Genomic DNA, 14,605 nt, shown 5'->3' with positions numbered 1-14,605 from the left:
CCCATAATTACAAAGTGAAAAAAACATGTTTTTAGAAATGTTTGCTAATTTACTGAAAATAAAATGCAGAAATATCTCATTCACATAAGTATTCACACCTCTTTGCTATGACACTCCAAACATAGCTTCCTTTGAACATCCTTGAGATGTCACTACAACTTGATTGGAGTCCACCTGTGGCCACTTCAATTGTTTGGACTTGATTTAGTGCATGTCAGAGGAGAAACTATACCATGAAGTCCAAGGAACTGTCCGTAGATCACAGAGAGAGAATTGTGATGAGGCATACAGTAAGCTCCAAAAGTATTGGGACAGTGACAAACGTGTTGTTGTTTAGGCTCTGTACTCTAGCACTTTGGATTTTAAATGATATAATGTCTATGAGGTCAAACCCCCACAAGACATTCTAACCTCTCAACATTTCAATTACAACCTGGGAGGTTGGCATTTTTGGGAGGGTATGATATTTGTGCTAACCTGCCCGGTTTTAATTGAAATGTTGAGAGGTTAGAATGTCTTGGGGGTTTGACCTCATAGTCATTGTATCATTTTAAATCCAATGTGCTGGAGTAGAGAGTCAAAACAACAACACGTGTCACTGCTCCAATACTTTTGGAGCTCACGGTATATCTGGGGAAGGGTGTAAAATATTTTCTAGATTGTTGAAGTTTCCAAGAGCACAATAGTCTCCATCATTTGGAAATTGAAAATAATATGGAACTACCCAGACTCTGCATAGAGCTGGCCGTTCAGCCAAACTGAGCAACCGGGCAAGAAGAATCTTGGTCAGGGAGGTGACCAAAAACCCAATAACCACTCTGACAGAACTATAGAGTTCATTGGCTGAGATGTGAGAGCCTGCCAGAAGGACAACAGTCTCTACAGCACTTGATCAATCTGGGCTTTATGGTAGAGTGGACAGCCGGAAGCCACTCCTGAGAAAAAGGCACATGACAGCGCGTCTGGAGTTTCCTAAAAGGCACTTGAAAGATTCAGATAAGGCAAAAGATTCTGTGGTCTGATGGGACAAAAAATGTAACTATTTGGCCTGAATGCAAAGCGATATATCTGGATAAAACCAGGCACAGCTCATCACCCTTCTAACACCATCCCTACCGTGAATCATGGTGGTGGTAGCATCATGCTATGGGGATGCTTTTCAGCGGCAGGGACTGGGAGACTGGTAATGATAGAGGGAACAATGAATGAGCAAAATACAGGAACATCCTTGGTAAGATGCTACTTCAGAGTGCAAACGACCTTAGACTGGTGCAAATGTTTACATTCCAACAGGACAATTACCCCAAGCATACAGCTAAAGCAATGCTGGAATAGTTTCAGAACAAGAATGTGAAAGTCCCTTAGTGGCTCAGCCAAAGCCCAGACTTGAATCCCATTGAAAATCTGTGGAAAGACTTGAAGACAGCTGTTCACCGCCGCTCCCAATGTACCTTAAGAGTTTGATAAAATCTCCAAATCCAGTTGCGCAAAGCTGATCCAGCCATCCCCAAGATGACTCAAAGCTGATCCAGACATCCCCAAGACGACTCAAAGCTGATCCAGACACATACCCAAGACATTTACATTTTAGTCATTTAGCAGACACTCTCATCCAGAGCGACTTACAGTAGTGAATGCATGCATTTCATACATTTCCCCCCCGTACTGGTCCCCCGTGGGAATCGAACCCACAACCCTGGCGTTGCAAACACCATGCTCTACCAACTGAGCCACACGGGACCTAAAACGACTGAAAGCTGATCCAGACATACCCAGGACGACTCAAAGCTGATCCAGACATACCCCAGACGACTCAAAGTTGATCCAGACATCCCCCAGACGACTCAAAGTTGATCCAGACATACCCAAGATGACTCAAAGCTGACCCAGACAACAAAAATGTGGAATACTTTGTGAAGGCACTGTAACACTTAACGTTCAACCCGTAATCGCAAAGAATATGGCAAATCAAACACATCCAACCAAGTGATACATCCAACCAAGTGACACATCCAACCACCAACCATGTGACACAATAAACCATGTGACACATCCAACCATGTGACATACCACGTGACAAGTCCATGGAGAATAAGAGCACCTCCTCCAAGCTGCCCACTGCACTGAGGCTAGGAAACACTGTCACCACCAATAAATCCGCGATAATTGAGAATTTCAATAACCATTTTTTTACGGCTGGCCATGCTTTCCACCTGGCTACCCCTACCCCGGTCAACAGCCCTGCACCTCTCACTGCAACTTGCCCAAGCCTCCCCCATTTCTCCTTCACCCAAATCGAGATAATTGATGTCCTGAAAGAGCTGCAAAATCTGGGCCCCTACAAATCAGCAGGGCTAGACAATCTGGACCCTCTCTTCCTAAAATTATCCGCCGAAATTGTCGCAACCCCTATTACTAGCTTGTTCAATCTCTCTTTCGTATCGTCTGAGATTCCCAAAGATTGGAAAGCTGCCGCGGTCATCCCCCTCTTCAAAGGGGGAGGCACTCTAGACCCAAACTGCTACAGACCTATATCTATCCTACCCTGCCTTTCTAAGGTCTTCGAAAGCCAAGTTAACAAACAGATCACTGACCATTTCGAATCCCACCGTACCTTCTCCGCTATGCAATCTGGTTTCAGAGCTGGTCATGGGTGCATCTCAGCCACGCTCAAGGTCCTAAACGATAGCATAACCCCCATCGATAAGAGACAATACTGTGCAGCTGTATTCATCGACCTGGCCAAGGCTTTCGACTCTGTCAATCACCACATTCTTATCGGCAGACTCAACAGCCTTGGTTTCTCAAATGACTGCCTCGCCTGGTTCACCAACTACTTCTCTGATAGAGTTCAGTGTATCAAATCGGAGGGCCTGTTGTCCGGACCTCTGGCAGTCTCTATGGGGGTGCCACAGGGTTCAATCCTCGGGCCGACTCTTTTCTCTGTATACATCAATGATGTCGCTCTTGTTGCTGGTGATTCTCTGATCCACCTCTACGCAGACGACACCATTTTGTATACTTCTGGCACTTCTTTGGACACTGTGTTAACTTCTTTGGGATCTGGGGGAAGTATTGAGTAGCTTGGATGAATAAGGTGCCCAGAGTAAACTGCCTGCTACTCAGGCCCAAAAGCTAGAATATGCATATAATTAGTAGATTTTGATAGAAAACACTCTGAAGTTTCTAAAACTGTTTGAATGATGTCTGTGAGTATAACAGAACTCATATGGCAGGCAAAAACCTGAGAAAAAATCCAACCAGGAAGTGGGAAATCTGAGGTTTGTAGTTTTTTTAAGTGATTGCCTATCCAATATACAGTGTCTGTGGGGTCAGATTGCACTTCCTAAGGCTTCCACTAGATGTCAACAGTCTTTAGAATGTTGTTTCAGGCTTCTACTGTGAAAGGGGAGAGAATAAGAGCTGTTTGAATCAGGGGTCTGGCAGAATGCCATGAGCTAAATCACGCACACGGCCGTGAGCGTTCCCTTTCATTTCTAAAGACAGGAATTGTCCAGTTGGAATATTATTGAAGATTTATGATAAAAACATCCTAAAGATTGATTCGATACATCGTTTGACATGTTTCTACAAACTGTAATGGAACTTTTTTTGATTTTGTCTGGACTTAATGCCTGCGCCTTGTGCATTTGGAAAAGTGAACTAAACCCGTGAACAAAAAGGAGGTATTTGGACATAAAGATTAACTTTATCGAACAAAATGAACATTTATTGTGGAACTGGGATACCTGGGAGTGCATTCTGATGAAGATCATCAAAGGTAAGTGAATATTTATAACACTATTTCTGACTTTTGTTGACTCCACAACATGGCGGGTATCTGTATGGCTTGTTTTGGTGGCTGAGCGCTGTACTCAGATTATCGCAAGGTGTGCTTTCGCCGTAAAGCTTTTTTGAAATCTGACACAGCGGTTGCATTAAGAAGAAGTTTATCTATAATGCTATGCATAACACTTGTATCTTTCATCAAAGTTTATGATGAGTATTTCTGTAAATTGATGTGGCTCTCTGCAAAATCACCAGGTGTTTTGTAGGCAAAACATTACTGAACATAACGCGCCAATGTCAACTGAGATTTTTGGATATAAATATGAACTTTATCGAACAAAACATACATGTATTGTGTAACATGAAGTCCTATGAGTGCCATCTGATAGATCATCAAAGGTTAGTGATTAATTCTCTCTCTATTTCTGCTTTTTGTGACTCCTCTCTTTGGCTGGAAAATGGCTAAATGTTTTTTGGTGAGATTTCTGTTGTTTTGAATTTGGCGCCCTGCAATTTCACTGGCTGTTGTCGAGGTGGGACGCTAGTGTCCCACATATCCCAGAGAGGTTAACTAACCTCCAGACGAACTTCATTGCCATACAACTCTCCTTCCGTGGCCTCCAACTGCTCTTAAATGCAAGTAAAACTAAATGCATGCTCTTCAACCAATCGCTGCCCACACCTACCCACCCGTCCAGCATCACTATTCTGGACGGTTCTGACCTAGAATATGTGGACAACTACAAATATCTAGGTGTCTGGTTAGACTGTAAACTCTCCTTCCAGACTCACATTAAGCATCTCCAATCCAAAATTAAATCTAGAATTGGCTTCCTATCTCGCAACAAAGCATCCTTCACTCATGCTCCCAAACATACCCTAGTAAATTGGATGCAGTCAATGACAGTGCCATCCAAAGCCCCATATACTACCCACCACTGTGACCTGTATGCTCACGTTGGCTGCCCCTCGCTTTATATCAGTCGCCAAACCCACTGGCTCCAGGTCATCTATAAGTCATTGCTAGGTAAAGCCCCGCCTTATCTCAGCTCACTGGTCACCATAGCAGCATCCACCCGTAGCACGCACTCCAGCAGGTATATTTCACTGGTCCTCCCCAAAGCCAACTCCTCCTTCGGCCGCCTTTCCTTCCAGTTCTCTGGTGCCAATGACTGGAATGAACTGCAAAAATCACTGAAGCTGGAGACTCATCTCTCCCTCACTAGCTTTAAGCACCAGCTGTCAGAACAGCTCACAGATCACTGCACCTGTACATAGCCAATCTGTAAATAGCCCATCCAACTACCTCATCACCATATTGTTATTTATTTTGCTCCTTTGCACCCCAGTACCGCTACTTGCACACTCATCTTCTGCACATCTATCACCCCAATGTTTGATTTGCCATACTGTAATTATTTCGCCACTATGGCCTATTTATTGCCTCACCCACCTTATCCTACCTCATTTGCACACACTGTATATAGACTTTATTGTATTATTGACTGTATGTTTGTTTATTCCATGTGTAACTCTGGGTTGTTGTTTGTGTCACACTGCTTTGCTTTATCTTGGCCAGGTCGCAGTTGTAAATGAGAACTTGTTCTCAACTGGCCTACCTGGTTAAATAAAGGTGAAATAAAAAAATACCCAACCAAGTGACACATCCAACCATGTGACAGAAAGTTATATGAGGTGTGGTGAGTGTGTGCGTGTATGTGTCCATGTGCACATGCGATGCACTTACTTGTGCCCGAGCTCGTGGGTGACGGTGAAGGCCAGCGGCAGGCCCGTGTCCTCACTGATGCTGCAGCTGCGGTGGGGCTGACACATGCCTGCCACATGAGACAGGCCCAGGGTCTCACATGGCTTATTGATGGCCGTACAGATGTCCTTTCTGAGGAGAGGAGGGAGAGGAAAAGGGAAGGAGAGGGGAGGAGGGAGGGAGAGGAAAAGGGAGGAGAGCGGGAGAGAAGGAGAGGACAGAGGGAGAGGACTGAAACATTGTAATAAGGAGCACAACAATGACCATTAACATCATCACTTCCTACTCTTGACATGTGTTTAATGTGCTGAATCTATCGAGACCATGACTGGTAGGATGAGTCTCTGTGGAAAAGCTACTTAAATTAACACAATTGCAGAAAAGCACAACTCAGGAGCTCCAACTACCTTCTGAAAAAGGTCCAGGGAATGTCACCAAATCTCTGGAAATATCCTTGTTGTTGTGGCACTGCTCAAATTAAAGTTCTGGTGGAGCCTCTAATTGCACTAGTTTGTCAAACAAAAGAGTTGTGGTTTAATGAGTGGCTTTGAGTGGAAAGCGGTCTCATCAAAGAGATGGAGCGAGGGAGGAAAAAAAGGTCTATTCAATTAAGAAGGGAAAATACAATTAGTTTCTGGTGGTAAAAAAACTAAATAACAATCAGGCCCTCAATGGGAGGGGAAGGTCGGCGAAGGATCTCAAGGCTGTTTTGTTCCAGTATGGTGTTCTACATGTAATGTCTCACATTCATTCCATTTATTGTTTTAAAAGGACTGTCCTCCATGACTGAATGGTGAGGAGAAATCAATTTTGGGCGTTTCGAGATAAATAAAATAGGACAGACGCTTGCGAGGAGGACAGTACACTTCCTTCAGCTTCGAGGACAGCACCAAAAGGTACTACTATTCAGAAAGCACAAGTAAGGAGAGGAAAGTACACTGAACAAAAAATATAAACGCAACATGTAAAGTGTTGGCCCAATATTTCATGAGCTGAAATAAAATATCCCAGAAATGTTCCATACACACAAAAAGCTTATTTATCTAAAATGTTTGGGTACAAATTTGTTTTCATCCTTGTCAGTGAGCATTTCTCCTTTGCCAAGATAATCTATCCACCTGACAGGTGTGGCATATCAAGAAAATGATTAAACAGCATGACCATTACACAGGTGCACCTTGTGCTTGGGACAATAAAAAGTCACTAAAATGTGCAGTTTTGTCACACAACACAATGCCACAGATGTCAATTGACTGATTTTCTTATATGAACTGTACCTCAGTAAAATCTTTGAAATTGTTGCATGTTGCCTTTATATTTTTGTTCAGTATACATCCTCTCCCCAATAGACTGCAAATGGAAGTCAGCCTTGGTGCGAGTGTATTACCTGGTGAGAAGGACGGCCACGTCGTGATGGACCGCGTGTTCTTCTCCCTTCACGTTGAGACGTTTCTGCCACTTACAGAAACTGCTCAGGCTGTTGTCAGCGTGGTGGGTGATCTTCAGGTCTTCCTGCCAACCACAGGGATGTCATCGTTACGTTAGACAATGAAACATCAGATACCTTCATGAACAGGGGTGAGGTTTCCTAAAGCTGTGTAGCTTATGGCATGTGATGTCATAATGACATAATTTCCTGGATATAAACTGGTTTTCTGGTTGTGAGATGTTTATCTGGTCCCTTTAGAGCAGTAGTCAAGTAAACACAGTTTACACACCTTTGTGGGAAAAAGCATTGAAAGAATAGGAAGCATTACAACCCGAGAGTTTTCCCACCAATTTTGTTTTACCCCTACATCACTGCTTTAGAGGCATTTAAAAGATGTTGCTGGGTGATTGTTTCTACCAGACAGCCATTCTAGAAAGGAATACAATTGGCCATATTGTCATAGCTTTGAGCTATTAGCTCTTGATGAAAAGTTAGATTCACCTTCAGGAGTCAAAACTGCATTCAAGGTTCAAATGTGCACTTTCAAGCATGATAGTGACAACCCAGTGAGAACCATATTATGGCCAACCAGACTTTACTCTGCAGGGATGTAAACATGGACAGTCTAGTAGCTGACCCATAGGAAAAGTGAACCTAGACTATATGGTCGTGTGTCAACATATAGACACTACATTTGAAAAAAGGAAAAACCCCGCTGTCAGGGCTGGCTCAAGGAAGCAGGAGAGGTAGAGTCAAGCGCAGGAGACAGTAAATTCTTCAACACACTTTAATCCGTATGCACAAAAATAAAGACAGTCCAAACACGGCAGGGCAGGGCGCCAAACAGATACCACGCTCCAAAACCCTTATAGACGTCAGAAATAGGGACGCAGCCCATAAATACCTCTGCGGTGATAAAACACAAAACAACCACAGGCAGAGGGAAAAAAACACGTTCCTCAAAATTCTACAAACCTGACAAGGAACATAATCACACACAAACACAGACATACCTCGCTAAACTAAATAACCCCCCCTGCTAATAACTAAACCAAAACAGGTGCGTGCCTACCTAGACCTAACCAACAGAAAGTGAAACAAAAAGGATCGATGGCAGCTAGTAGGCCGGCGACGACGACCGCCGAGCGCCGCCCGGTCGAGGAGGGGCGCCACCATCCGTCGGTGTCGTGACACCCGCACTCAGTGGAATATTTGAAAAAAGGAAAAACCTGTTTTCTTTTAAGTTTTAATTTATTATTTTTTAGCAGGAGAGGTCAGTGCAAACGAACGTGTTTTGGCGACTGTCTAAAGCTGACTAAGCCTAAGGGTGTTGCCGAAGTAACCCTGGAAGAGAGTTTTTCTTTTTTGAAATGTATACATTTTTCTACTACAAACTTTTGAGTTGATCAGGCCAATTCCTTTTTCAAAATATAGACACGAAGCAGAGACCTCTAGAACAGTTCCAGACGATTTGGTTAGGGAATGGTTAGGAAACTTACCCTACATGCCTTTTCTCAGACTACATCATTACCATTAGCCAGTAACCATGACTTCAGAGAGATTTGTTTCAGCACTAGCTACACATTACACTTCCTAACACATTGTGGGAAGGGTGTAGGGGCCTATACTTCCTACACTGAGAGCCAGTGGTGTTCTGATGTAAAATGCTGTTTGAAGGATGTAACTGAAGAACTGGCTGTGATGATGACAAGGCTGAAGGATGTAACTGAGGCCTTGTCTATGATGATGACGACAAGGCTGGAGGGGGAAGAGGATAGAGACAGTAGTCAGATGGGGCTCTATCCATCTCTCACTCTCGCTCTCCTTCTCTCGCTAATGAGCTTCTCTGTTATCACCCCTCCACCAACAAAGTCAATCTCTAGAATGTTGCAGTGCAATAGACAATCCTTTCCCCCAAGACTAGGATATTATGGCACAACATTACAAAGATGGACAGTGAAATAGACACTGCTTCACAGTTGAATAAACAGAAAGGCAGGTAACTCTGTACTGGCTCTCGCTCTCTCTTTTTCTCTATTTCTCCATTTCTGTCTCCCCCTCTCAATCTCTCTCATACGGGAGTCGGTCATCGCCAGTAGTCAGAATTTCCTCAGATCATTACACAAACTAATAATATTATTTGATCGTTTATGGAAAATGACATTGGAACTAGTTTAGACCAATTACCAAGAGCATAACTGCTTCGTTTCAAGCGACAATGCATGATCATACACTAGTTTTAACTAGAGTGGAATCTCAATGACATGAAAAGCAACATAACTTTGCGACATCATCTTTACAATGTGCGTCACATATTCCATTTCCTGGTATGACACAGGGACTCATGCCATTTGAATCTGTTATTTCAGCCTACTGGAGTTAGGATTTGTGATCAATTCATAATTAGCTATTTTTGTGTTACCTTTTTTGTTGTTATGTTTTAGATGGCTAAAATCTAATTAAAATATCTTGCTGTGGTCAGTCTGCCAGTTTTGTTTTAGGATAAGATTAATGGTCATTGTCATTAAGATCTGGCAGTCATTTGATGCCACAAAAGAACCCTTTGTACGTCTTTCAACACTGATTCAGTAAATCTGTCTTTAAAACGGAGCTCCAATGACAGTGGTTTGCTAACAGTGTTTTGTAAGGTGCAGGCCTGAGCTGTGGTTCTCTTACCTCTTCCTTCTCCAGCAGGATCAGACGAACCACTACGATGTTGATGGGGTTTCCAATGCTGGCATCACGAAACAACCCTGACACCTGAAACAGAATGGACATGATTTAGACTCAGTGGGTTGGGCCAAAAGGTTTTCCTTCTCAACAAATAGGCATTATGTTGGTCATTCAGACCACGTGTGGTCTACAGTTCATATGAGGTATATCACAGTCTTATAAATAAAGGACTGTCTTGTCTACTGAGGAATGTTTCCTACTACACTGGCAAGGCAAAGCAGGCAGTGATGATTAGTTATACATGAGTCTGTCTGGAAAATCCCTTCAGAAACACAAAAGAATGATTGATAACTTCGGTCAACTTTCTGTTCCCTGCTCACATTTCTCCAAAGCATCAATGTGATGCAGAAAACAACATCCACGGGTCTCACTTCTGCAGATTACAGTATTAACATTTTCCATCTTTCCAGTTCAGGTTTAGGAGACAGATGGCCAGGTTATTTGAATTACACATTTACCTCTTTCAGGAGGGTACAATACTTCTTTCCTTTAGGTATTTGGAAAAGCTCTATACACACACTCCTTCCCTCCCTCTCCTCATTCCTTTCATCCATCCCTTGCTCCCTCTTATCTCTCAAGCTGTTGTAGTGAATTAAGGGTTCCTTTGATTCTCTGGTAACAACAAACAACCACTGCAGTAGCAGCTTTCACCCGGGCTGATTAGCAACATCTTGGAGGCAGCCGCCCACACACACACACACACACACACACACACACACACACACCTCAGTTTTCAGGTCACATTGTAATACACACACACGCTGGCTTTATGTTTCTTGTCCTACATTAAGTAGGGGCTCAGGTGGCTCACTGAACGGGTGCTAGGGTGCCTGGTTAAATAGAAAGCGAGAGCTCATTTTCACTAAGAACTGTTTCCCTTCTCCAGGAGGAGGGAGGCATACGGCAGCAGACTAATAATGTGTTTGAGCCAAGTGCTGGGTAATGTATTTAGACTGGTTTAATCAGCTCTAACTCTTCCAGGGTTACTTATACTTTAAGACTGGTTTAATCAGCTCTAACTCTTCCAGGGTTACTTATACTTTAAGACTGGTTTAATCAGCTCTAACTCTTCCAGGGTTACTTATACTTTAAGACTGGTTTAATCAGCTCTAACTCTTTCAGGATTACTTATACATTAAGACCGGTTTAATCAGCTCTAACTCTTCCAGGGTTACTTAGTCCTCGTTATGTTTAGAAGTCAAGGACCCAATGCTGACACCTTTCCTGTTCTGACTTGGAGTGTGATAAAATAGCGGACCTATCTGACGGAAAGAAGCAGACGTTCAAAACAGACGCGTTAAGGACTGCTTGTCTTGAAGTAATCCATCTACTTAATTGTGTGGTTACTCTTGAAGCTGTTGGTAGACAACCACTTGTAGCTGTCAAAGCTAGACCTATTGTAACGGCCGTCGTTAGAGAAAGACCAAGGTGCAGCGGAGGACGTGTGTTCATCTTGAAATTTAATTTGAAAAAAGAGAACACTACAAAAATGAACAAAAGACGACAGCAAAACAGTCCTGTTAGGAAATACTCTAAACAGAAACAATCACCCACAAAACCCCAAAGGAAAACCAGGCTACTTATGTGTGACTCCCAATCAGCAACAACGAACTACAGCTGTGCCTGATTGGGAGCCACACACGGCCCAAAACAAAGAAATACAAAAACATTGAAAAATGAACATAGAACGCCCACCCAATGTAACACCCTGGCCTAACCAAAATAAAGAACAAAAACCCCTCTCTATGGCCAGGGCGTTACACCTATCTAGTATGGCGGTGTGAAGTCTCACACTGCAGCATAGGAACTGATGAACCTTGAACAAGCGCCACACATTGTAATGACATAGACATAAAGCAGGGCTAGCCAACCCTGTTCCTGGAGAGCTACCCTCCTAGGTTTTAACTCCAACCCTGTTCCTGGAGAGCTACCCTCCTGTAGGTTTTAACTCCAACCCTGTTCCTGGAGAGCAACCCTCCTGTAGGTTTTCACTCCAACACTGTTCTTGGAGAGCTACCCTCCTGTAGGTTCTCACTCCAACCCTGTTCCTGGAGAGCTACCCTCCTGTGGGTTTTCACTCCAACACTGTTCCTGGAGAGCTACCCTCCTGTAGGTTTATGCTCCAACCCTGTTCCTGGAGAGCTACCATCCTGTGGGTTTTCGCTCCAACACTGTTCTTGGAGAGCTACCGTCCTGTGGGTTTTCACTCCAACACTGTTCTTGGAGCGCTACCGTCCTGTGGGTTTTCCCTCCATCACTGTTCTTGGAGAGCTACCGTCCTGTGGGTTTTCCCTCCAACACTGTTCTTGGAGAGCTACCGTCCTGTGGGTTTTCCCTCCATCACTGTTCTTGGAGAGCTACCGTCTTGTGGGTTTTCCCTCCATCACTGTTCTTGGAGAGCTACCGTCCTGTGGGTTTTCACTCCATCACTGTTCTTGGAGAGCTACCGTCCTGTGGGTTTTCACTCCATCACTGTTCTTGGAGAGCTACCGTCCTGTGGGTTTTCCCTCCATCACTGTTCCTGGAGAGCTACCGTCCTGTGGGTTTTCACTCCATCACTGTTCTTGGAGAGCTACCGTCCTGTGGGTTTTCACTCCAATACTGTTCTTGGAGAGCTACCGTCCTGTGGGTTTTCCCTCCATCACTGTTCTTGGAGAGCTACCGTCCTGTGGGTTTTCCCTCCATCACTGTTCTTGGAGAGCTACCGTCCTGTGGGTTTTCCCTCCATCACTGTTCTTGGAGAGCTACCGTCCTGTGGGTTTTCACTCCATCACTGTTCTTGGAGAGCTACCGTCCTGTGGGTTTTCCCTCCATCACTGTTCTTGGAGCGCTACCGTTCTGTGGGTTTTCCCTCCATCACTGTTCTTGGAGAGCTACCGTCCTGTGGGTTTTCACTCCAATACTGTTCTTGGAGAGCTACCGTCTTGTGGGTTTTCACTCCATCACTGTTCTTGGAGAGCTACCGTCCTGTGGGTTTTCCCTCCATCACTGTTCTTGGAGAGCTACCGTCCTGTGGGTTTTCCCTCCATCACTGTTCTTGGAGAGCTACCGTCCTGTGGGTTTTCCCTCCATCACTGTTCTTGGAGAGCTACCGTCCTGTGGGTTTTCCCTCCAACACTGTTCTTGAAGAGCTACCGTCCTGTGGGTTTTCCCTCCAACACTGTTCTTGGAGAGCTACCGTCCTGTGGGTTTTCCCTCCAACACTGTTCTTGGAGAGCTACCGTCCTGTGGGTTTTCACTCCAATCCCAGTTGTAACTAACCACATTCAGCTAATCATTAGAATCAAGTGTGTTAGATTAGGGTTGGAGTGAAAACCTACAGGACAGTATCTCTCCAGGAACAGCCCTGATATAAAGCAGTGTATAACACCTTAGTATGTCCTTTACAACATAGATGTGTGCTCTATATAAAGGTTTTTAATGTGTTTGGATGTGTTCTGATCTGTTCACAACAACACAGAGTAATATTTACCTTTTCCATTGAGTCATCATTGGTCAGAGTGATTCATTGAGGTCACAGACCAAAGCTTTTGGATTTCACGCTTGAGAAAATGAGTCATTACCAAAACTTACAGTGGTGGTCAAACGTATCAAATTATAGGCCTACTTCGTCTGACTTTACAAAGCCATACCAAACCGCAACCTTATGTGGGTATTGAATAATATGACTTGGGACATATTGATATTATGAACTGAGTTTCAATGATTTGAAAAAATTCCCCTGACATTGGTCACATCGGGATCCCCTCCGTGGAAACAATATGAACGTACATTTTTTTTATGTTTACTTTGACTTTGTGTGAACGTTTTTAAAAGAATTATCCTGACATGGGTCACATTGGAATCCATGACCGTCCCTTGTTGGTGTACAAAGCATTCCACACAGCACTAACTCTGCAGGAAGGGCTTCGTCATAGTGACATGGCAGACAGCATATCACCAGCACAATGTATGAAGGGACTCTTTCATCATAAATGCTATTTGTCCCCGAGTCCCAGTTGCTCCGCTGCCAAAAGCAGGGAAAGCCTTCAGTATAAAAGAGATGAAAAGCATAGCTGAACAAATAGAACTGTAGTGGAACTCAAATAGGCATTGTGCCTGCTGCCGTGTACCCGACTGAACCAACTGGTCTATCACACTAGGTACGGTCCAAACTGTTCCCAACATCAAAGGCGTTTTGAAGTGAAACTGCACACCGCCAATTTATCTGTCGTTGTAATGCCGAATAATAGTTTAGATCATCATCGAGACACATTGCTCTCACACTAGCTGCATTTCATTTCACCCAAAACACTATTATCATTTTTGGGAATATTTAAATACTCAGTCATCCTGCATGTCAATGTAGTTTGAAGACAGCATCCCACAGAAGACAGACGGACAGAATGAAGTGAGAGCTGTTGAAAGACCATCTTTCTTCACCCTTTTAATGAGTTTCAACATGGCCGTCCTCACACTAGTCTAGTCAACACACTTAGACAATGGAAAGCTCCTGCATCTCCCGAGGAAGATGATGACATCTCTGTTTGTTTTGCTTCAGGGCAATTCCATGGTAACAGAATTAGGAGACTCAGATTTTTCACTTTAAAATGAATACCAAACAAAAAGGATTGATTTCAAAGTTTAACAAACCATAGAACTCTAAGCACAAGGACTGGCAATGTGTTTTGTAGAATGTTCAGTGGAAATTGTTAAAAGTAGTTGTGCAGCATAGAGTTGTTTTTTTACTTTGAAAATCAAATGGTTTTTGTTTGGTATATATTTTAAAAGTGAAAAATCGGAGTCTCAGTGTAATTCTGTTGCCGTGGAAGTGCGCTTCACTCACTGTACGATAGCTACAGTCTCCCTTGACACAATAACAGGAGGCTGTGGAGTTCAAAGCAGAGGTT

General features: G+C 43.7%; 1 protein-coding gene across 1 annotated transcript in view; it reads right to left on the bottom strand.

The window, feature by feature from the left end:
- The window catches only part of LOC115167442 (A disintegrin and metalloproteinase with thrombospondin motifs 7-like), a 180,697-nt gene that overhangs the window by 145,190 nt on the left and 20,902 nt on the right, over positions 1-14,605 (bottom strand). The window contains exons 5-7 of the mRNA XM_029721856.1: positions 9,660-9,743; positions 6,942-7,066; positions 5,537-5,686 (exon numbers count right to left, since the gene is read on the bottom strand). Of these exons, the coding sequence (XP_029577716.1) occupies positions 5,537-5,686; positions 6,942-7,066; positions 9,660-9,743 (359 nt within the window). The remainder of the gene's footprint in view (positions 1-5,536; positions 5,687-6,941; positions 7,067-9,659; positions 9,744-14,605) is intronic.

The sequence above is a fragment of the Salmo trutta genome, chromosome 29 (assembly GCF_901001165.1).
Source record: "Salmo trutta chromosome 29, fSalTru1.1, whole genome shotgun sequence".
NCBI classification, from domain to species: Eukaryota; Metazoa; Chordata; class Actinopteri; order Salmoniformes; family Salmonidae; genus Salmo; species Salmo trutta.
This window is presented reverse-complemented; position numbering and strand designations above follow the sequence as displayed.